General features: G+C 50.1%; 1 protein-coding gene across 1 annotated transcript in view; it reads right to left on the bottom strand.

The window, feature by feature from the left end:
* Positions 1 to 1,368: 1,368 nt before the first annotated feature.
* LOC147232413 (uncharacterized) overlaps positions 1,369 to 22,860 on the bottom strand; it is a 42,268-nt gene continuing 20,776 nt past the window's right edge. Inside the window, exons 17-28 of the mRNA XM_086148920.1 lie at positions 22,599 to 22,729; positions 22,403 to 22,474; positions 22,223 to 22,311; positions 21,416 to 21,517; positions 16,326 to 16,416; positions 15,821 to 15,881; positions 15,161 to 15,263; positions 12,603 to 12,674; positions 7,605 to 7,754; positions 6,221 to 6,543; positions 5,886 to 6,014; positions 1,369 to 1,847 (exon numbers count right to left, since the gene is read on the bottom strand). Coding sequence (XP_086005046.1) covers positions 1,503 to 1,847; positions 5,886 to 6,014; positions 6,221 to 6,543; positions 7,605 to 7,754; positions 12,603 to 12,674; positions 15,161 to 15,263; positions 15,821 to 15,881; positions 16,326 to 16,416; positions 21,416 to 21,517; positions 22,223 to 22,311; positions 22,403 to 22,474; positions 22,599 to 22,729 — 1,668 coding nt within the window. The 3' untranslated portion in view covers positions 1,369 to 1,502. The remainder of the gene's footprint in view (positions 1,848 to 5,885; positions 6,015 to 6,220; positions 6,544 to 7,604; positions 7,755 to 12,602; positions 12,675 to 15,160; positions 15,264 to 15,820; positions 15,882 to 16,325; positions 16,417 to 21,415; positions 21,518 to 22,222; positions 22,312 to 22,402; positions 22,475 to 22,598; positions 22,730 to 22,860) is intronic.

The raw sequence follows: 22,860 nt of genomic DNA, 5'->3' as shown, positions 1-22,860 counted from the left end.
TCTGTAATTCAGATATTTTCATTGCAGACCCTGACGGCCCACCACTGGCACCACCAGCAAAATTGGCTTCATCAGATGAGGAACCGTAAGGCACGGAATGGGGAAATACCCCTCCTCGCGGTTGAGTTTTAACCCGCTCCAATGACAACCGCCGCTAGCATACCGGAATCGTAAAGGAGCTTTTCGGACATCCCCGCCATCTGCTGCCGGAGCCCATTCGCCAACGGTGCTCATGTGTTGGCCATGTGAGAACTGATTTACGCGACCCGATTCTGTCAGCGAGGGCGAGGGAGGGGGACCCGCAGTGGTGGCGGCGGCCATCTTTCCCTCGGGGATCGGTCGTTTTAGGCTCTGGTTGTCGTTGTAAAAACCTAACCATGAAGAGTTCCTATGCTCATGTGAAGCACGCCTCCGACAAGGAGTCCGAACCAGGAAGTGAACAAGAAGGGAAAGCCACTCCGCCCGAAACACATCTGATCCCCGTTAGCGCCCTAATCGGAACAAGACGGCGCCGCTACATGTATGTAAAGCCATCCTGCAAGGGCGAAACAGAAAGACACTCCACCTGTTGCCTCGGCAACAAGGAGGGTTAGATTTAAGGGAGCTTTGGAGCTTATTTTCAATGTGTGTGTATGTGTGTTTGCACCTTGGTTACCTCCCAGGTGTATTAAATGAATCACGGTAGGGAGTGTGGCGCCACCTAGTGGGCACCACCGGTACTGCGCGATCAAAACTTCAGATCGATGCAGCTGTTAGAGACCTGTGTGTGTGTGTGTGTGTGTGTGTGTGTGTGTGTGTGTGTGTGTGTGTGTGCGCCAACGTAAGGAGGCAACGTCGAAGCGTGGCTGTTTAGCCTCCACGGCGAGGAAAACATGGCCCCGCCCCCCCCAAGGGTTTTGATGGGCAGGAGCGGATGTGAAATGGGGGTGGGGATAAGGGACATCACTGAAGGTCAAAGGTCGAGGTCAAGGCGTCTCTGGAATGGAGCAAAAATTCTGTTTATTGCAAATTTTAGCGGATGAATTCAAAAATACACTCACACACACACACACACACACACACACACACACACACACACACACACACACACACATACAAAGGTTTCTTTACGCCGGGCGGTTTCTCATCCCCGCTGATCAAAACAAACACAACCAGCGAGTCCGTGTCTTCCTCTCCCGAGAAGCCGCTTGTCTTCAGTCCGTCTTCAAATGGAGGCGCGGCTGAGAGGACGGGATTCTTTCACAGTCACAAGAAACGCCGTCGCCGGGCGCCGTCCGTTCCTGAAGCTCCAGATCACTCCGCTTAAGTGGCCGGGACTACTTTCCGCCGCTCATCCTTTCTAACTACCGCAGGGGGCGGGTGACTCCCCGCCGCCGGCCGACCCCGGCCTGACGTGCGAATAATGGGGTCCGACGGCCGCCGTTTCCTTCGCCGCCTAGTTATTATTTCTATTTTCCTCCGGATGATTCCCTCGCCGTGCTCATCCGGGGCAGCGGCGTGGATCACATGGCCCAGGAGATGTTGGCGGCGTGCTCCTTGGCCTTCATGCGCAGCACGGCGATGCTGGACGAGCGCCGCTCGAACTCGGGCTTGGCCTCGAAGGCGTGGTGGCCGTTGGCGCCCGGCGCCAGCAGGGAGTCGGCGCCGAAGAAGTTGTTGAGGGAGACGTGGCCGAACTGGTTCTGCTGATTGGGGAAGCCTACGTAGCCGTGGTCGGCGGCGGCGGCGGCTGCCGGGCGCGGGGAATGCGAGTAGGAGGTGACACATGGCGGCGAGCCCCGTGGCAGCATACAGGGGGACACCACCGACCCCCCCGGGGACGGGCTCGGCCACAGGTTGTTGGGAATCTGCGGAGGTGGACAAGGTAGAATGAGGTCATCGCCATGACAACATGGTGTTGTTGTCCTGATGACGCTCCGCCATTCGCCCAACACGTCACACCAACGCGCGATGTAGAGGTAAACAATTATTCTGCCTCCCATTCACGTGTCATATAGATACTAATGACATTCACCCTTTCATTCATTTATATAATGAGACATAACATTACTTCCCCATTGGACGTCATATAAACAACCATTCACTCACACATCACCGACAAATATTCACCCTCAAATTCACCGGTCCTAAAGCGACGTTATAGCGACATAAGACAATTCACTCTCTCATCAGACGTCATATAAACAACCATTCATCCTCCCGTTCACGCGTCATATAGAAACTAACAACCATTCACCCTGTCGTTCACATGTTATGGTCATATTCGAAAATTCACTCTCTCATCAGACGTCATATAAACAAGTATTCACCCTCTCATTCGCCAGTCATAGACTAAAAAAATTCACCTTTTCATTCACACGTCATGTAGAGACTCAAACATTCACTCACTCACGCAGACACAGAATTAGCTTGTGACTGTTAGCGCTACTCTATTAGCAGTAAGCGATTTGTCGCTTCTCTGTTGAGACAGAAGGCCGCCCACAGGTTTCTGCCGGTTTATGGATTCGATATGATCCCACAACCGGACCGTTTGACCGCCTCGGCCAGGACGCTAACCGCAGATGGCGCCGGCAGATGTCGGTCCCGCGGCGAGGAGGCTCCTATTAGCGCCTTTGAGTCTCCTCTGATAAATGGCCGCGGGCTTTGAAGCCGGTCCCGTCTTTTTGGATGGGAACAAAAGGGAGGGGGAGGGGGAGGGGGACGTCAACGAAAACAAAGTCGGGGATGGAGGCGGGCGGCCATCTGCGGCACCCGCTGCCAACGCCTCAATTCCAAACACATGGCGTTGCGCAACCGCCCGTTCTCCGAGACCCTGTGTACAAACACCGCGTACCGAGGAAAACAAATACCGGCACCCCGGGAGGGCGGGGGGGAGGGGGTCACACAAGAGGTCGCCGCTGACATTACCATGGCGCCCGCGAGCGTCAATGAAAGGAGTGACGACGAACGTCGCTGTCGAGTTTTCGCGTTTCTGCGGCAACCGGTCGGTTTGAGGACGTCAACTCGCGGCTTCTGTTCCAAAGTCAACTGGACACGTCGAGTGACAGGGTGAATGTTTACATGTCTAGATGATGAATTGATGACGGGGTGAATGAGTGCTTCATATGACATGTGACTGAGAGGGTGAGCGGTTACATATGGCTACATACGTGTGGATTAGAGGGTGAATGGTTGCATGTTTATATGACATATGAATGACAGGTTGAAGTGAATGTGTCTATATGACATGTGAATGAGAGGGTGAATGGTTGAATATCTATATGTGGCACTGTGATTGGTCCAGGGTGATTAACTGTATAGCTAATGGATGAATGAATGAATGAATGAATGGGTCAATCGATGACTGATAGAACTGAAGTCGCTGCCGATGGCGTCCTCACTGACCCCGGGTCTGTTTCTGTTTGGGAGAATCAGCGTGAATCGAAGATCGAGGCTCCGCCCCTTTTCTCGCGTGGCCGAGGATGAATCGGTGATGAGTCCGTCTGTAAACAACCTTCCCCCGGCGGCGGCGCTGGATCTAATCATAGGAGAAATCCCATGTGCTGCCGATCATCGCCGGGGACGACGGGCGGGAGGGAACACCAATACACTCTGGACTTCGTTGTCCGAGAATTCATTCATTCATTCATTCGTTTGTTCATTTGTTCACCGAGCCAATCACGGTTGTCGCTGGGTGGAGAGGAGTCACCTGACATTCACGGACCAATGACAGAAGGGCGGAGAACCTGGAGAACCCAGGTGGGAGAACATGTAAGGGAGGAGATGTAATCTGATTACACCGAAGCCCGTGTGTTCCTTAGGGTCAGAATTGGACGCCTAATATCTGATCTCATAGATTACATTGCACTGAATCAGATTACATTAGCTTTAATTAAATGAGATTACATTAGATTAGATGAGATTATTATAAATCGGATTCGATTAGATTGAATCAGATTATATCTTGAGCCAGATTATATCATTTTAAATCAGATTACATTACCTTGAATCAGATCATACAAAATCAGATTTCATTAAATCATATCATATCAGATTAGACCGAATCAGATTAGATTAGTTTGAATCTGATTGGATTAGATTAGATCACATCAGATTAGATTGAATCGGATCAGATCAGATTAGAGTGGCTTGGATTAAATAACATTATATTATATTGCACTGTAATGTATTATATCCTATAATATTAGATTAAATGCAATCATATCAGATTAAATGACATTACATTGGTTCTGATCAAATTGAATTATATGATATCAGATGAGATTAGGCCAGATTAGATTGGATTGGTTTGGATTATATTATATCAAATTATATCCTATTGTATCATATACTATACCAGATCAGATACGATTATATTAGGTTAAATAGATTAAACCAGATTAGATTCGATTGTATCGGTTTGGCTCAGATTAGATCATCATATATCTCAGCTCAGGTTAAATCCAAATTCATCGATTCAAATTAGCTCAGCTCAGATAAATTCAGATTAGGAGTCGCCCATGTGGTTGCCCGGCCTGGAAGGCGATAACGGTCAGAGAGTCAGAGGGCAAAACATCCTGGCCTCCACGGAGAAAGAAAGAAAGAAAGAAAGAAAGAAAGAAAGAAAGAAAGAAAGAAAGAAAGAAAGAAGGGGAGACAGGAAGTGAGCCGCCAGCTGTGAATCTGACTCGGCGCCAGCAAACGTCCAATCAGAAGCAGCCGTGAGGGGTTTCATCTGGAGGCCGATTTCAGATCCCTTCTTCTCACTTTTATGTCTATAAACATTTTTTTTAAACGTTTCAAATTGTTTTATTGGACATAAACAAAAGTGGTTGGTTTGGTTTTCGGCCGGTTACAAAAACGAATTACTGTATTATTACATTATTATTACATTATTAGCTGATGCTGTTTTCACCTTTAAGATAAATGACAAAAATAAAATTAAGTTTATTCATTAAAAAATGAATTTAACATATTCAACCATTTTCTTTTAATTACTTGTTCACGAAGAATTTAAGGGCGAGCAATAGTAATATTGTAAGGACACGTTTGACATTGTTATTCTGTTTAATGGCTATAAAGTGTCACTCTGCTACTTTACCAATGGCTGATCTCTCTTTCTCACACACACACACACACACACACACACACACACACACACACACACACACACACACACACACACACACACACACACACATCACAACCATAAAAATCCGCCACTAATGCAGTTTATAACATCTGGGACGAAGGTTATTGCTATCAGATGATTTATCATCCAGACATAAAACGAAAATTCTAATAACAAGAGCCGATTAAGTGGTAACAGAGTCGTCAGTAGACTTCATTAGCCACGACAACTCACACACACACACACACACACACACACACACACACTTACACTCTTTCACAACACTATAATTTGTTACATAAAGGACAAAAAAGAAAAAAAGTTATTACATAAAATCAAAATCATTATTACGCATGTATTACATGTAAAATATTTTAAAGTAAAAAAAAAATCCAAACATGCAGCTGTTTCAGTTGAAGGAAAACTAAAAAAAAAAGAGCAAATACTTGGAGTATTTTTTGGGAGGGACAATTTAAAGGAAAAACAATTTAAAGGAAAAACTCAACAACACACAAGCTTAGAATTGTTCGCAACAATTACCCTTTCTGCATCATTTAAACATAAAACTTTTTTATCTAGATTTATTTCCGACGACGGGCGCCGAGTAAAATGACGGCGATATATTAAATAACTTCTTATAACAGATATGTTATTACACAGTAATAAACGTCCTGCTATGTAATAAGCGTGTAATAACGCGTCTGAAAGTACTTTTACCGATCACTGTCGATTTAACGGCGGCGTTCACGACAATGACGATAATAACCGAAAATACCTGGGTGTAGCTGTCGGTCCTCGGCAGCACCGACAGGTCATAGGTGGCGGCGAAGTGCGTCTTGGCCTGCTGGATCTGACCGTAGCGCTCCCGCTTCCGCCACTTGGCGCGGCGGTTCTGGAACCACACCTGGAGATTCACAAAAAAAATTAAAATGTCATGAAATATACGAATTAAAATTATATATATATATTTATTGAATATTATTGACGGTAAAAAAAATATTTTTTTGCTGTTGTTTTTTTTTTTTACGTTTATTCCGCGGCTTTTTTTTTTATTTGTAGTTTTGTAGTTTTTTACCCCCCCCCCCCTCTCCCGCACTTCCGGCTTCCTACCTGCACGCGCGCCTCGGTCAGCTCTGTGCGCACGGCGAGCTGCTCCCGCACGTACACGTCCGGGTAGTGCGTTTTCTGGAAAACTTTTTCGAGCTCCTCGAGTTGCGCGCTGGTGAAGGTGGTGCGGTGCCGCCGCTTCTTGCTGCTCGACACGCCGCTGCTGTCGCACTTGTCGCCCGCGTCGTCCGCTTCCGGTTTCCCCGCCGGAAGCGGAAGCGGCGGGTGATGAGACGGCGGGTGATGAGGCGGCGGGGACGAGCGTAACGTGCAGCCTAAATCCGCGTGGAGCGCGTCCTCGTCCGGTTTCGGCGCGCCGTAGCCGCCTGCGGACAAGAGAGGAAATCGGGTTAAAACGTGATCGATAACCGATTCAATTATTGATCATTGATTGACGTGCCCGTTTGATGAGGTCTCTATTTTCAATCGAATTTTTCTTATTCTTTTTTCCCCCAATCAAATAAATTCAATTAAAAAAAAAACTATTCTATTTCTATTTTTAATACGTACAGTTAAAAATTGATTATGTTTTAGAAAAGTTGTAAATATGTAATGCGTAGTAAAGATATTATGTCTTCTTTTAAAACGCTCTTCATTTTAAAAAGTAAGACATGACTTTCTATTTTACCACAAGCCTGTATAATCTAACATAATACAATATCATATATAACAATTGAAAGCGCTTATAAAAATAAATTTAGTTCAGATAATTTCAGCTTCTTCTTTTTAAAGGCAAACAAGCTTTAAATGTTAATTTATTTAACTTGTCCAACGTTTTCTACATTAGCGGTTCAAGAACCTCGGAAAACCATGAACCGGGTAGAAATAATATGATACAATATAATATTATATAATATAACATAACATAATATAATATAATATAAGATAAAATAATATAATATGATATAATGCTATATATTACAATATTTTGTAATATGATAGAAACCAATGTCAAGTCATGACATTAATACCATATCTTGCAATGTCAGATAATGCAATACAATACAATTTGCTGGAATAAGGTTATATAATATATTTTAGTGTATAAAAAAAGGTTATATAATAAGATCGAATTAAATATACTGTTATAATACATATACATATGTGATAATATAATACAGTATAATGCAATATAATGACTGACAAAATTAGTCTAGTATGAGATTAATTTATTAAATGAATAAAACCTTCGCTTTTAAAGACTATATCGTTTTTAAAAAAAATAACTTTTTAAAGAGAAACGGGAACTTTTCAATTTTTCTTTCAAAAAAATGGAAGGGTAATCCCCCCCCACCCCAGCCCACCCAACACCCACACCCGGGACGGGACCCTTCATCGGACGGCGGGGGTCTTGCGGGGGGGGGGGGGGGGGGGGGGGCTCACGCACCGGTGCGGTCCCGCGCGGCGCACTTGTGCGGGGACTTGCCGAAGTAGTGCGCGGTGTCCAGGCTCTCCGCCAGCGGGTCCGTGAAGAACTCCGAGGCCTTCAGGGCCCCGCTCTTCAGCGAGAACTTCTCCTCCAGGAACTCCATCGTTCCTCACCGCGGCTCAGCCGAGCGTCTCCATCGCCGGCCAGGGAGGAGGAAGAGGAGGAAGAAGAGGAGGAAGAAGGGGAGGAGAGGAAGAAGAGGAGGAGGAGGAGGAGGAGGAGGAGGAGGGCTCGTCGCGATCCGATGAGACGCGTTAATCCGCCGGTGGAGATTATTTTCTGGGATCCCGAAGAAGCGTCCGCGTCCTTATGAGCTCCGTGGAAGAGCGGAGAACTTCAAGACACCCCCTCCTCCTCTTCCTCCTCCTCTTCCTCCTCTTCCTCCTCCTCCTCCTCCTCCTCCTCTCCTTCCTCCCGACTCCTCCCACCGCCGCCGGGGAAACAACCGGCGCGACGTTCAGAACGAGTCGCTGATTTACGAGCGGGATTATAATTCGGTAATCCCAGATTGGGGAAGGAGGTGGTGGTCGGGGTGTCATCTTCATCCGGAACCCCCCCGGAATTAGACAATATTATCTGAATTCTTGATCGTCGTAAAAACAACAATAACAAAAAAAAATCCTGGTGACGGATTCAAATAAATCACTATAACGGGTAATTATATGTCATTACACCGTAATAACGAGGTAGTTAACTAGTAACAAGTGTAATGGAAAACGTCGAACAAAAATAATAGATACATATTTAATAAGTGCGGATGACATGAGGTGACACATTTATAACTATTTGCGTAGTAATACGTAGTAGTAATAACTGCGTAGTAATACATTTTTTAATCAGATGAGAAAGGGGTGGTATTTTCATCCAGAGCGACTCAGAATTAAAAAAAAAAGCTCTCATAATAGTAGTAACAACAACAACAATAATGATAATAATCATAATGGTAATTGTTATTATTATTATTATTAATCATTATCCTGGTTATGGTTAATACACTGTAATTACACCATTTAAACTTTATTAAAAAGTGTAATGACTTTAAGTAACGGACAAGATTGAACAACTTCAAAAATATATTTAGTAAGTGCTGATTACATGATGTGAGATTTATATATATATATATTTGCAGATTAAATAAATATTTTAACCAGATTGGGAAGTGGGGGGCGTCTCAATCCGGACAAACCTGGAATCAAATAATCATTTAATAAATTAAATACGTTAATAATGATTAAACCCTATGATGGGTTCAAATAGGTTGTAACAATGTCAAATACACCATTGTTTATTAATAAGCAGTGCAATTATTATAGTTAGCAAAAGGAGGACATTTTTGAGTAAATTAGTAAATATATAGTTCATAAATTGTTCTAATAATTTATAAACATTTATGTATGAAATTATAAATCACAGTCGTTATTATTACCGTTACTTTACTACATGTTACTTCCAAGACTGGGACGGAACAGGACATTTGAAAACTTCGGGAAGTATCTCAGGGAAAAAATTGTAACTGAAATAAAACCAAACAACAGGAAAACCCAACTCAGAGATAAATGGATGTAATAAATAAATACACAACAGTGTTATTACAGTTAATAAACATTTGAGTGGGGAAATTGGAAAAAGAATAGGAATTATCAAGCAATTCAACACATAAACTTGTGAGTGAAATATGACAAAATGGTGAAATAATAAAAGGACAATTAGTTATAATAAAAAATACAAGTAATGGCAGTACTTTTATTTTCTTATATAAAAGGAAGCGGCGTTCTTTGGTGATAATCTATTTGGGGAAAACAATAAATGGTGATCCGTATCTGATCTTCATATTGTCAATAAAGTTTGATTGAAACCAGCCGGGTGGACACACACACACACACACACACACACACACACACACACACACACACACAGAGGCTCTCCATCTTCTTACCAGAGGAGACGAAAACAAAAAGCTGTAGCTCAGCTGACATCAGGCTGCATTTTGATTCGCCGAGGGGACGGTGACATCACATCAGGTGTTATATATAGGGGGCGACGGTCTGAGGGCCACAGCCGGAGGCTCCTGGAGAAGTCCTGGAGGCTGAGGAGCCCCTAGAGGAGCCCCGGTGTCTTCTGGAAGGCCTTGAAGGAGCCCTTGAGTCCACTTGGGAGGATGTTGGGGTGCTAGTTGAAGGGTTTTAAAACCCCTAGGGGCCCAAGTTGCCCCGCTTCAGGAGCCATGGAGGATCCTGTAAGTCTTTGTACAAACTCGGGGCCCAAGTAGGCCCCAAGAAGGGGCCCTGGAGGAGTCCCTCTACCCCGAAGGGCCCAAGTTGCCCCTGGAGTCTCCTGGAAGGCCCTGAAGGACCCTTGGATCCACTGGGGTGTAAGTAGGCCCCTGGAGGCTCCTCGAGGCCCCCGAAAAAACCTTTCTGGGCCTTCGGAGGAGCCTTGGAGGCCCCTGGAGCCTGACCCCGCCCCGATGCGTCCTGATCCCGCCTCTTGACGGTGATGTCACGCAGCGCACCCTGCTTCAATATCTCGTTTGTTAGTTCGACCTTTTTTTTTTTTTCCTCCTCGATGTTGTTTTTGCCCTCACGAGTCACAGCGTTCCTGAGCGCTGACCAGCATCCAGTGAGGTGACATATACCACATAAACACCATTCTTATCATTTTATAATTTATTCGTAGACGTATCAAAGCTATGCGCAGCTCATATGTATGATTAAAAATAGCGAGTGTCATAACTTGCTTAGAAACACATTATTATAAGCTGTCATTGAGCATCTCAAATGCTTTTCTGAATAAAATGCTGATGTTGATCAATGTAGTGACGCTAATTTTGTTCAGTCAATTCACAGTTCCAATAGTTTTTATTCCTTTGAAAAAAAACAATATAAATCCAGAGATTTTCCAATCAGTGAAAGCCCACTAAGCATTTAAACTTTATCCTCACGTGAAACACGTGAAATATAAATGTATGTAATATCTGAACATTCAATCACTTTCAGTCTTTAGGAGTGTGTGTTATAATAAAAAGTGTGTGTGTGAGAGAATGATAATGTTTAGCCCGGTTCCTCCGGATTCCTCTCCAAACCTAATCACCTTCACAAGCCTTAAATTGATTTAGCCCCTACAGTATGCCAGCGAACACACAGGGGCTCCCAGTGTACACGGGGTCATTCAATTTGTAGGCTGTAGAAAATTCCCATTATCGTCATTATTATTATTATTATTATTACGTGGCAGAATTCAGACTACAATCATCTAATTTCATTTTTTTTATGAGACTGATTTATCCAAATAAAGTTTTTATCTGAACATAAAAGCAGTGAGGAAATGATAGATAATAACATCAATGCTAACATCATTTTAAAAAGAAATAAATAAATTAGCAGAGAGGTTGAGGAAAATAGGGCGAGAGACATTTTAACAAAGCGTGTGTGTGTGTGTGTGTGTGTGTTGAAGAAAGGAAGATGGAGGATGAATGCAGGCCGGGTTCCGGATCCCGACGAGCTTTTCCACAGATCCGACCTTGCTTGGCTCCGTTGGCCCGTCATGGTTTCCCGCTCCCGTTGGAAATCGTGAGGAAACGCAACCGGCATCTTAAATTAGCGTTAGCGCATTAGCGTTTAGCACACGAGGACGCAGACCTCCTTCAAACAAGCTGGTGTTCACAAACAAACTGCATGTTTTTGAACGCTCCGTATTCCCGACCCCCCCCCTCCCTCCCGGGCACGGACGCCATTTTGCTAACGTTTACAGCGCGGCAACATTCTTATCTTGATGCGCTGCGGAGCACTTATTTCAGCCGGGCCTCGGACTCCAGGGGCCGTCTTGGGTTTCACGTGGGTTTAGCCGTGAGAGTTACAGATGGAAGAAGAGGAGGAGGAGGAGGAGGAGGGTCGCGATGAAGACTCTGGCGTAGCCCATGCCGCGCCAAAGCCAGGGGGGAAATATCCCCCTTTCGGTGGGGAATAAGTCACCCGCCTTCCACACGGGTTGGGGGTGGTGGTCCTCAGGTTTCACAACACCCCCCCCCCCCCCGCCGGGAGTGGGCCGGACCGCCTCGTCTCTGGCACGGTGAAGGAATCCACATCGGGCGGCGTACAGTCAAAACACCCCCCTCCAGACGCGTGTAAGTGGAAGATAGAAGGAAAATAAATATGGCGACGTGTATTTCCTGCCAGGGAGCCGCGCTCTGGCTACGTCTGTTTGTTTTGACATTCATTTAAGTTATCGTTTCCAGGCGGCGGCGGCGGCGGCTCTCCGGAGCCCAAGGGCGTTCGCTGTCTCCTCGCGGGTCCCCGGCGCGGTGGCGGCCGCGACGTTAAAGACGAGTAAAACGGCGGTCGGATTTGGGACGCGGTGTTTGCGTTTCTGGGCTCAGTCTAATTACGGCACAAAAACGTAAGCTCGCTTTATTCAAACATCGTAAATAGCCGGGATGACGCACAGGTTTCCAAAGCTTGCGGGTCGTGATGTCACAGGCCAAACAGGAAGTGAGTGGATCACGCTTTGGTAAGAGTCAAGGAGAAAGATCTCAGAGGAGGAACATGGAAACACGTCCAAAACAAGTGGTCCGAGGACAGAACTCTGAGGAACCCCGCAGAGCAGCCGACGAGTTCCTTTCCTTGTCCTTTTTTTTTTTTTTTTTTTTTTTTTTCAGCATGTTATTGGAGGCGGAGTCTCATATCTCGCTTCCTGCCGTCGTTTTAGACGTGCGGAACTTGGCCGTCCGTAAAGGAGGAGCTCTAGGACACTGCGTTTTCAACCCGTGGGTGGCGCCGGTGAGCGTGCGTGCGGTCCCCAAAAATAGATGCGCGGATTCCTCGGGGGAATGCGGTATTTCATTGGGGCCGCGACAGAAAGATGGGAGATTGGAAAAAAAATAAAGGCTAGTATTTTACTTGGGCGCTCTCCTCCGCCTGCCGCACCCCCAGCTGCTGCTCCGAAGCGCAGGGCCGTCACGGACGGGGATGCGCTCCTTTACGGGTGGAGCCGCCGCCGGCGCCGCAGGGGGAGGAGGAGGATCTTCCCTTCCTGGTGAGAGGATGAAGGAAGAAGTCAGTCCAGTTGCGTGATACCAAATATTACCAAAGTATTTGACGTATCCCCACGAGGGTGTACAACGAGAACACCCAGAGTCCTTGTTCTGCTTCTGGAATTACCTTCCAGTCTCCATGTGGGGGGGCGGACAACCTCTCTTTGTTTAAGAACAGGCTTAAAACCATTCTTTCTAAAAGAGCTCATAGTTAGGACTAAGCTAGCCCCCTAGCAACGCTGCCATGGGCTTATGGGCTTACTCTGCTTAGGGACATCCCATGATGCCTTGTCTATCCTCCTATCCCGCCTGCACTCATGATGGAGTCATGTCTATTTCTTTTATGAATATTAAAGCGATCCATTTAAAATACCATTGCAGCTATTAGCATGTTACAGTTAGCGCTGCTGTTATGATTAGCGTGAGATTATTTGTGCCCGTTACCCAAACACTCGCACCCCGGCTTCCGTCGCTTTCTCCTTCTATCGGTGTTTGGCGGTCGAGGCAGAGGGCCGCCCACGTCGACCCGGGATCCTCTTCCCTCGCTAGCATGATTCTTTTTCCTGCCTCAGACGTCTTAAAACAGCACGGCTTTATCTGACGGTGTGAGAAGGTGGGGTTTGGCACTAGGGTTTCCAAACACGCCGAGCTTCCAGCGAGCGTGATTCGTTCCACGTGTGGCGCCTTCGGTTTGCCCCCCCCCCCCCCCCCCGACCCAACCACCCCACAGAGCTGAACAGCGGGGAGGCTGGGGGGCCACGAACCCACCACAGGTACTGACCCGGGTCCCCAAATAAGAGCACAGCTGGACGCCCGGCTAGAATGTCCCCCCAAAAACAGAGCGCCGCGCCACTTCTCCGCTCTCTCTGCTGTCGGTTTGTTGAGGTAAACCTCCACCTGCCCTCGAGCCCACCCACTGTTTATTTTCAGGCGCGTCGGCCCCGCTGCAGGGGGCGCTCAACTGGATTACAAAAAAAAAAAATAATTAAAAAAGACGCTCAATTATCGGTTTGTCATTGGAAACATGGGATGAAGGTATGTGCTGGAAGGGACCGCTGTGACCAAACAAATTGTTTTCCAGTCCCCGCAACACCCCCTTACCCCCCGCGGTGCTGGAGCAGCTATGAGACTTAAGTGGTTTCTCCTCCACGTGGAAAGGAGACTTTTTTGCCAGCCGGCAAACGCGTTTCTGCCGTGGCGTCCCGGCAAGCGGCAGGTATCGCGTTGCAGCGTGTCGGCGGGTGGCTTACGCAGCGCTACAGTAGTTACATCTACTCCCTTCACTGCGCTGGCAAACTCAGTGAACCCGCAAAACTTGGAAAATACTCCTCTTTGATGTCGGGAGGAAGTACATGTCGTGGATAAATCCATCTTGACTTGTTACCCGGGCGGCGCCGCTGACCCGCCGAGCCCCTGCTGGCGAGCGGCACTTCGCATCAAAGCGGCCGCGTTCGCTGCTTTTTTTCCCCCCGATCTCACGCAAACTCCTCGCCTCATCTGGCGGCCATCCCGATGTTTGGAAAAACGATTCGCGTTTGATTTCGCCCGACGTGGGGCCCGATACACGATAATACCGTGGTACAACTCTTCTCCGGGTAGAATTTGCGATCAATACCGACCAACCATTTGACGCTTATTGAAACATTCTTGGGTGTGATGCGTTCGCTGTCGCTCGCTCGCCTCCACTGAGCTCCCCTGACCTTTCCGGCGAGCCCCCCCCCCAACCCTCGCCGCCGCCCCCCCTTCCCCTCGGGAGAACAACGGGCCGCCTGCTGCCGCACCTCGTGGATGTCATTTTGACAAAACGCCGTCAGCGGAATCCAATTAGCCCCTGTTAGCGGGGACAGGGCTCCCGGTGAGCGCGCTCCTCTGCCGTCACGTCAGGGCTGACAGAAGGCCCAGTCATGCTCCCCTGACAGGACCGGCCTTCTTTTTTTTTTTCGTCGTCCTGCCGGAGGAGAACATCACGCCGCTTTGTCCCCGACCCGACCTGGCGGCCAATCAACGCTCGGGACTGCGCAGAAGCCTTCACACACACACACACGTTTACACCATGCACAGTTTGCATTGGCTCCGGGGAGAGCCACCCTCTAGTGGCCACCAGCTGTAGATGCATGTAGCATTAGCCCCATGCTAAAGTGTAATAACATGCTGCGTAAAAATGCTTCGAGCTACCACTCCAGCAAGTTTGGTTTATTTTTGTTAACTTTTTCATTCTATTATTGCTACTGGTGTAGCCCAGTCGGCTGTCAATCACCCGGGGGGTCTCCTAGCGACGAGGCAGTTTATATCGGAGGATCGGTCGCAGAGCCTGGCTGGGATTTCTGCGTCTTTTGAGTTTGTTTTTATTCCAAATGCGTGTTTTCTTTTTCCCCCCCGCTTTGGTCAGAAGTTAAGTAAATGAGTTCCTGGCAGCGGAGGTTCGGGAGGGGGGGTGCACGGAGTGCGGTGTTCTAGTTTTGGGGGGGCGGGGGGGGGGACTCACTTGCAGGACGCCAGGAGCCTCCCCCGGGGTGGAACGTGCTGTGCTCGCTTCGGGCCCACAGGCGGCTGGCGTGCTGTCGATATTCTGTGTATCCTGGTTCAGCCTGCACGCACGCACACACACACACACACACACACACACATACACACAGACACATACACAAATGAGGCCAGACACGACAGGTCTCACGCGAGCGGCGTTTTAGAAAAACACTGGAACCGGGCGGAGGCTGTACAGGCTGGCTGTATGAGAGCGGCGGCGGCGGCGGCCAGGAGGGTGGAGGAGGGGGTGGGGCGGCTCCTGCCTTTTTGCCAGTGCTCATAAGTCAAAGCGCTTTGCAGAGCGGGATCGGTGGAACCTGTGGTTTCTGACTTCAAGGTCCCCCGGCAGCGACGCTGGGGTCTCCCGCACGTCCGTCACCCCCACCCCCCCACAACAACCTCTTTACCCCCTTCAAGATGAAGCTGATGAGACAGGCTCCGGGAGAGGGGCGGCGGCGGCGGGGGGGGGGGGGGGGGGCTACTGCATGGGGACATGACTGGCGAATGTAAACATTGCATACCTCCGCACGCATGCAACTAAGAGCGACCCCCGCCCCGGGAAAAAGATCAAAATCGGGGATCCGGGGAAGTGCAAATGGGAGACGGGGCAAAAACTCACCACCAGCTGCACTCTGCCTCCGTTCAGGATGTCCGAGCTGATCTCTGGTAAGAAGCCTTCACTGAGGACAGAGAGGGAATTCCCAAAACAAAGGGGGGGGGGGTATTATTCCTACTATTGGCCCCTAAAGGAGCTGCAATCCTCCTAGCCCAAGTGTACATTGAAACACCCCTGACTTATCACAAAATAAACACCCAGACACAATAAAATAAAAAAATAAACACTCATGCAATCCGCTATAATCACTTTTGAGTGTCTGTGTGTGTTTGCACGCTCGCCCCCCCCCCCCCCCCAACACAGACACACACACACAGGTGCACAGGGCTTAATCAATCAGATAATTGATATCTTTCGACGAACAGCAGGAAGAAACGTGAAATACGCAAACATGGCTACCCCTTACGGTTAGCCTCTGCTAGCTAAAAATTTGCATTGAATCACATCACTGGTAACTTCATCAAATATCATCACAAATGTCGCGGTGAGGGTGGGGGGGGGGGCTCACCTCTCCGGGTGCCTGTCAGCCCGATCCCTGCGGATCTGCGGGCGCTCCGGTTTCCCCCGCCTGGGCCCTGCCTCCGTCCGTCCGGCGGTGCCTCACGGGAGAGAAAATGACAGTTTCAACCATCATCGTGGGTGACACGAATGAGGTGAGCGCGCCCGGCGGGCATGAGCGGTGAGTTTGAGAAGGATGGAGGGGGTGAAAATGGGGCTTATGCAATTATACATTTAGTCATTGCAGCTAGCTAGGTGACAGTGCGTGGGTTCCGGTGGGTCGCCCGCCCTGGCCCCCGTGAAATTGAATGGAAGCGGCGAAAAAAAAAAAAAGCCACTGATTTACGAGCCGTGCTGAAATCCCATAATAAGGCCGTAATTCAAAGTAAACATTTGCGCTCGGTCTGACAGTAGCGCCGCCGTCAGCAGGCGTGAACTGATGATAAATCCTGACAGACCAAAATGCTGGAACTAATGACGCATTTATCCAAGACAGTGACTCGCCTCTCGCCGAGCTTTAGGGGTAAAAGAGAGAGAGAACGAGAGAGAGAGAGTGAAAAAGAGGGGGGGTCGGCAGTTTTTATGGGTTCATTGCAAAGAGCCGCCCTAATGTCATGTGATGGATGTTTTCCCGTGGCAGACAGGAAGTGGCATGCCACTGATACCAAAACAGGGCGTGCAGGTACAGGAAAATCCAAATGTGGGACAAGGAAGTGTGGAGATTTTAGTAAAAAAGCAGGAAGTGTTATAATTTTAATGATGTTATTCATTCATTCATTCATATTCTGAACAGCTCATCTTGAGCTCAGGGTCGCTGGGGTGCCGTAGCCTATCACAGCTGGCATTGGCGCATCTCATTCACACATATTCACTCTCAGCTACATCAGACATCCAAGCATTCACCCTCTCATTTACAAGTCATATAGACAAACATTCACCCCTTCATTGACATGTCACATCCAACCATTCACGCATTCACCAAAAATTCACCCTCTCGTTCAAGTATCTGGTAATGGTCATGGCTTAGTAGTACCACCAATCACAGAGTCCCTACAGAACAGTGAAAAGGAGCCTGCCTCGGATTAGGAGCTAAAAGGGTTCTAGGAATGGAAGGCCAACATGTCTCTGGTTCCTCTGCTGTCTGAATGCACTAAGAAGTTTCTGGAAAGGTTCTCGGAAGTGCGAAAAGTTCCTATGGATGAGTGGATTAGTGTGCGCGCTGAGGTTAGCGATCGGGTTCAATCCAGACCCAATAAGACGGTGGGCTCCCGGACCTCCCCCTCCTCAGAAGAAGAGGAGACACGGAGCCCAAGGAAAGAAAATGTCACGGCCCAGTAGCTTGGAGAGGATCTGAGCACCCCCCGCCTGACCTCCGGACCTCCTCGATCCCCCCCTGAAGAAGGGCAGGATATCAGGAGGGGGCCCGGAGGAGTCACGCCTGTTAAGAGGGGCTCTTAAGCGCATTAGGGCCAGCTCCTCTCCGCTGAGGAGGGGCCCGGGATATCGAGGACCCCCCCGGGGGAGCGGTGGTGGGGGGGTACGGGGCGGGGCGGAGGATTTGGCCCCGCGGCGGAGCGAAGCTGAGGGAAAGACACGATCCTGGCACTCGGGGGCCTCCACCCTTCCAACCTCAAACCAGAGCCCGGCGCGGCGAGGAAAAGCCGGGGCCGCTGCCACGTATGAGTCAAAGATGGCGTGCCGTCGGGAGCGGTGTCAAACGTCTGTCTTTTTTATTATTATTTTTTTAAATAATTGCAATCGGCTATTGTCGCTCCGTGTCAGACCTCAGGGGTCGTGACGTCCCCGCGGAGAAGCATCTCCATCTCACGACGCCGCGACTGACCTCGTTCTGAGCGAGGCCGTGTTTTAAATTAGCTGTTTACCCCGGGCTGTTTATGGAATATTCCGCTCGCCACTTCCTCCTTCCACCGCCCGACCAATGGCTGAAGATCCTCGCGTCACCATTCGCCCGCCAACGTCTCTCGTGTCCTTTTTTTTAATTTTTCTTTTGCAAACAAAACAAGCTAGTCAGGGGAGGGGGAGATACTCGGGTCGCCATCCACTTGCTAAAGTTGACACGTGACTTGAGGGCGCCGAGACGGATCCCATCACCTGATTGGCTGAAATGTTGTCTTGACACGGCGGTTGCTGAGTTGCTAGTCAGCATGCTGGGCTACGCAAAACGCTTCCGAGGGGATCTTCATCCCAGTGGATTGACGGACGGAGACGCCGTCTCTTAACTTCAGCGCCGATGTCGTCGTTCCGACAGTCGGCGTCGGTGGATTCCGACGTCGGCCCCGAACTTTGCATCCCCCCCCACGGAGCCGAGGGCCCCCGTCTTACTGAGAACAGCTAAGATAACAATAACACTCACAACCCTGTTACTCCGTTCACGACGCGACGTTTTTCACGGTGGGCGAATTGGAGTGTGTCGGAAATCCGATCAGGGGTCGGGGGGGTAAACAGACGGGGCGAGATAACGGGAGGCCAAATTGAACGCATGTGAGCATCGGGGGAGAGGGGGGGGGGGCGGTTGTTTTGGACGTCCGACGGTAAACAAGACGGTCGCGTTTCAGTCGGACTTTGTCGGCGGACCAGAGTGTGAAATCGAGTTAAGAGCTTTCAGGAGGCTGCGTTTCCAGGATGAAATAAACAGACACACACTCGAGGTCCCTCTAACGGGGCGGACGGGCATGATAAGAAGGTGGCGACATCTCCGTGACACTTGACTGTCCAAACCAACTGAGAAACAGGGAGGTGGGTTTCTATGCGCCCCCCTCCCGTCCACCTCCCGTCCACCCGCCACAGTAATGGAAGATCCCGCCGCTCTCCTCCGTCCTCTCCCTCCGCCCGCGTAAGACGATACCCATTTCAAGCGGGTTACTCATGTCCAGCACATCCACACAAAGAGCCCGGATAAAATAAACACGCCGCGTCGGATATCTTGGAAAGAATCTGTCATGGCTTTGGGGCTAATCACCTCCAGAAGGGGCTCCACTCTGAAACCCTGAAACGTTAACCCCTGTCGGGGGAGCGCGCGGCCGGGCCGCGCTCGGCTGGCGGGGCGAGGCCCCGGGCACTGAGGGGAGAGATCCGGAGGAGGGGGTGCTTTTCACAGGTCAGGGCCGGGGGGCGCAAGAGGGGAGTCGGCCTGGGCCCACTTTGCGGAGGGGGCCGGGAGAACGGCGCTGTGCCCGCTGCGGTCTCACATTGTAAAAAAGCAGCAGGATTCCCCCCGTCGCAACCAAGGTGGTTATAGAGTTACCCGTTTTACTGGACTCCTCTCTGATCAGAGAGCCAAGAAGGATGATGCCTGAGCCGGTGACCTCGTATTACTTTATCAGCTGATGGCACTTGATGGATGACCAATCAGGCGCTGGAGCGGGGGGGGGGGGGGGGGGGGGGGGGGCAGATGTAACACGATAGGCCACTCGGACTCGACGAGTCCTCCGAGGCTTTGACCGCGGGACGGTTGGCCTTACGCAAATGCACATGCGACCTTACCTGTGTTTTGTGTTCGGAAAAAAAATATCCCATTTCTACAACTGACTTGTAGTTTTTGCCGACCTCGTTGAGACTTGTTCCACTCAAATGAGCTAATTAGCAATTAGCCGGTATTCTGATCCGGGAGGCGGGCGGTTCGGTCCCTTTCCCCGATGCAGGATTGGGTATCTGGAGTCTGGCGAGATTTGATGTTGATCTCCGGGGGTGGAGGGGCGAGGAAGTGTGTCAGTGCTGTTTTGCAAACAAAGCTCAGCTGAAACAGATGAGCGAATCCATAAACATCCTCCGGCTTCCTCTACTGTTATCGATGGCTACGTGAAACAGCGCCGCCGTCATCCCTCCCCCTCATACGGGAGCCTCCGCTCGCCGCCTGTCGGTAAGAGCCGGTGCTGCGCCGCCCAGTCTTGACTCCCAGATGACCGATCGGAGGCCTTGACCTTTGGGACGGGGGGAGCGGGACAGAGATGGAGACAGGCCCTCTTGATAAAAGCGGTCTCCCCCCAACCCCTCCACCCGTCCCCTCCCTTTCAAGTCTGTCTGGGGGGACAGATCACCCCTCCACCTCGGGGGCAGGGCCGGAGGCCGCGGAGGAGCCCCCGGGAGGTATCGGCTCCTCTGCAGCTCTGTTATGATCAGTAACAATAACAGCGGGAGCCTCGTCATCTGGGAGGCCCGTCTGGGTGAGCCTCAGACTCAGACAGGAGCGTGGGTACACGGCTGGAACTTCTTTTCCCCCTGGTTTTGGCAAACCGGGGGCTATACTTAGCCGCCGGTCGTCCCAGAATGCGAGGGGAAATTTTGCACCCCCCCACCACCGCCGCCGCCGCCACCCATCCAGCCCGATTTCTGACTCAGGTCACTTTCAGGGACGGGTCATGACATCAGCATTTCTATTTTCGGTAAATTCCCGCTCCTTGTCACTACATTTGTTTTTCCTCTCATTCTTCGTCGGCCGGCACGGCGGTTAGCTCTTCCGCCTTGCGGCAAGAAGGTCCCTGGCAGATTCTGACGAGGTCAGTCGTTCTCAGGGAAGTCTCCATGCTACCCCCTGTCTGCTTGGGGTTCCTTTGGATTGACGCCTTTTGCGTTCCGTCCAGAACAACACGAAGAAGGAGATAAGAAGGAGAACGGTGGTATGTCTCCATGTGATGTGAGTGAGAGGGTGAATGGTTGTGTGTCTTGCTTTGTGGGCCTGTGGTCAATTCAGGGTGAACCCCGCCTCTTTGCCGGTGCCAGCTGGGATAAGCTCCAGACCTCCCCCGCAACCCTGACTACAGGATAAATGGTATAGAGAATGAATGAACGAATGATACTCTGAGTCACGTTACAGCCAACTATTGTCAGTTAAAGTCACGGCATTTTCCTGGAATTTAGAAAATCACTCGTGCAAAATCTCCGGTTACAGCAAAGACTTCTCAAATGATCTGTGGACGGTGATACTGCGTATCACAGCCCACAGCACCTCAGTAGGAGAGTGCTCAGAACTTAGTATCACCATTGGGCCTGAACGAACGATGCTCTTTTTTACAGCTTTTCTGCAAATCTGGGGATACGACGCTCCATTTCACCCCCCTGCCGCAGGTGCAGAGCTCCCACCTTTCGGGGCCGTCCTGCCGCTGGGTGCCGCCACGCTCCGTGCCGGCGCCAGGCCACGCCGGCGGGCGCAGCTGCCGAAGGAGACCAGATGAAGGCAGGGATCTGAGGAGAGGGGGGAGGAAGGGGTGTAAGGAGGAACAAGCCAGGCTTGAAACCAGAAGCAGAAAACCACGAGCTAACAATCGGAAAGTATTAGCGCAGCGCTCTGGTTCCACTGAGGCGGATGCCATCGGAGGTTAGGACCGACGCGGACCTGAGTGTCGGTGAGGCGGCGTGACACGAGCCGTGCCCGCCGAATCACTCGCTCGGAGCGTGATCAAAGGGTGACATGACGCCGGCGTGATGATAACCGCAGCCGGACGGCTAGGTCTCGGGAGGTGAAGTCACCTTCAACCGCAACGCCGTCTCCATGAGACCGGCCGCCGGGTCAGCTTGTCACGAGGGTTTTCTCGGAAGCCCCCCCCCCACACACACACACACACACACACACACACACCGCCCCTGTCTCCGCGGCGAGCCCCAAAAGGAGAGCTGGATGAGAGGCGACAGGTCCTGGCTTCTGCCGCCTGCTACGGCTCAATGCCGAGCGCGAGGTGGAAAGGGTGCGGCGGCGGGAGAGAAGAATGAAAACAGTCAAAAAAAAGTAGTGCCTCCCACCCCCACCCTTTTTCCTTTTTTCAGAAAACAGATTGATGGCACTCAGGCATCTCCGCCCATCTGGGTGTTCAACGAGTAGGAAAGAGGAGAGAAGGTGCATTCAGGTGCAGTGGGACAAAGGAAGACTCAGGAGGAAACTTCTCCACACACCTGAATGTGTCCTCTCCTGCTTCCTCCTTGACGTCATTCTCCTGGCTCTCTTCAGCATCAGCAGGGCAGTTTCAGCGTGCGCAAAGCCCCTGGATTATTTGGGGCGAGGGTTAAAAGGATGTATCGGTAAAAGGACAGGTGGGAGCGGCAAACACTCGGGGCGACACGGCGGGGCCTCACCACTCTTCCATGATCCGCTCCGATCGGGGCGACGGGCCGCCGGGCGGCGAGGCGGGCGGAGGGGATTCGGAGCTGGAATCAAGAATAAAAATGCCAAACTGGTGGTTTGCGCTTCCTGTGACAGCCATGTTGGATACTTCCTTTTCACACGCTTAATATTGTCTACACGGGACATGTGAACACTTCAGGAATCCACCTATTGGACGTGCGGGAGGTCGCTTCCTGGTCGACGGGCTCTGCCTGCTCCCTGACATCCCAGGCCTGCTTCGGCCGCCACGCCGCATCATCCTGGAGCACGCCAGAGAGTCCAGGGACGAGGCGCGGAAGCTGAAACGCGACATATTAACCTGTCATCGGCATATAACACTCTTTTTTGGGGGGAGGGAAATCACATTTTTAACATACTTAGAGAATTATTTTAATAATTTTCAATATTTTGATTTGAAAAGTACTTCCTC

This window comes from Fistularia commersonii, chromosome 7 (assembly GCF_037954325.1).
Source record: "Fistularia commersonii isolate RoL2024-O1a breed Wild chromosome 7, RoL_Fcom_v1.0, whole genome shotgun sequence".
NCBI classification, from domain to species: Eukaryota; Metazoa; Chordata; class Actinopteri; order Syngnathiformes; family Fistulariidae; genus Fistularia; species Fistularia commersonii.
The sequence above is the reverse complement of the archived record's forward strand: the minus strand, read 5'-3'. Positions and strand labels throughout refer to the sequence as shown.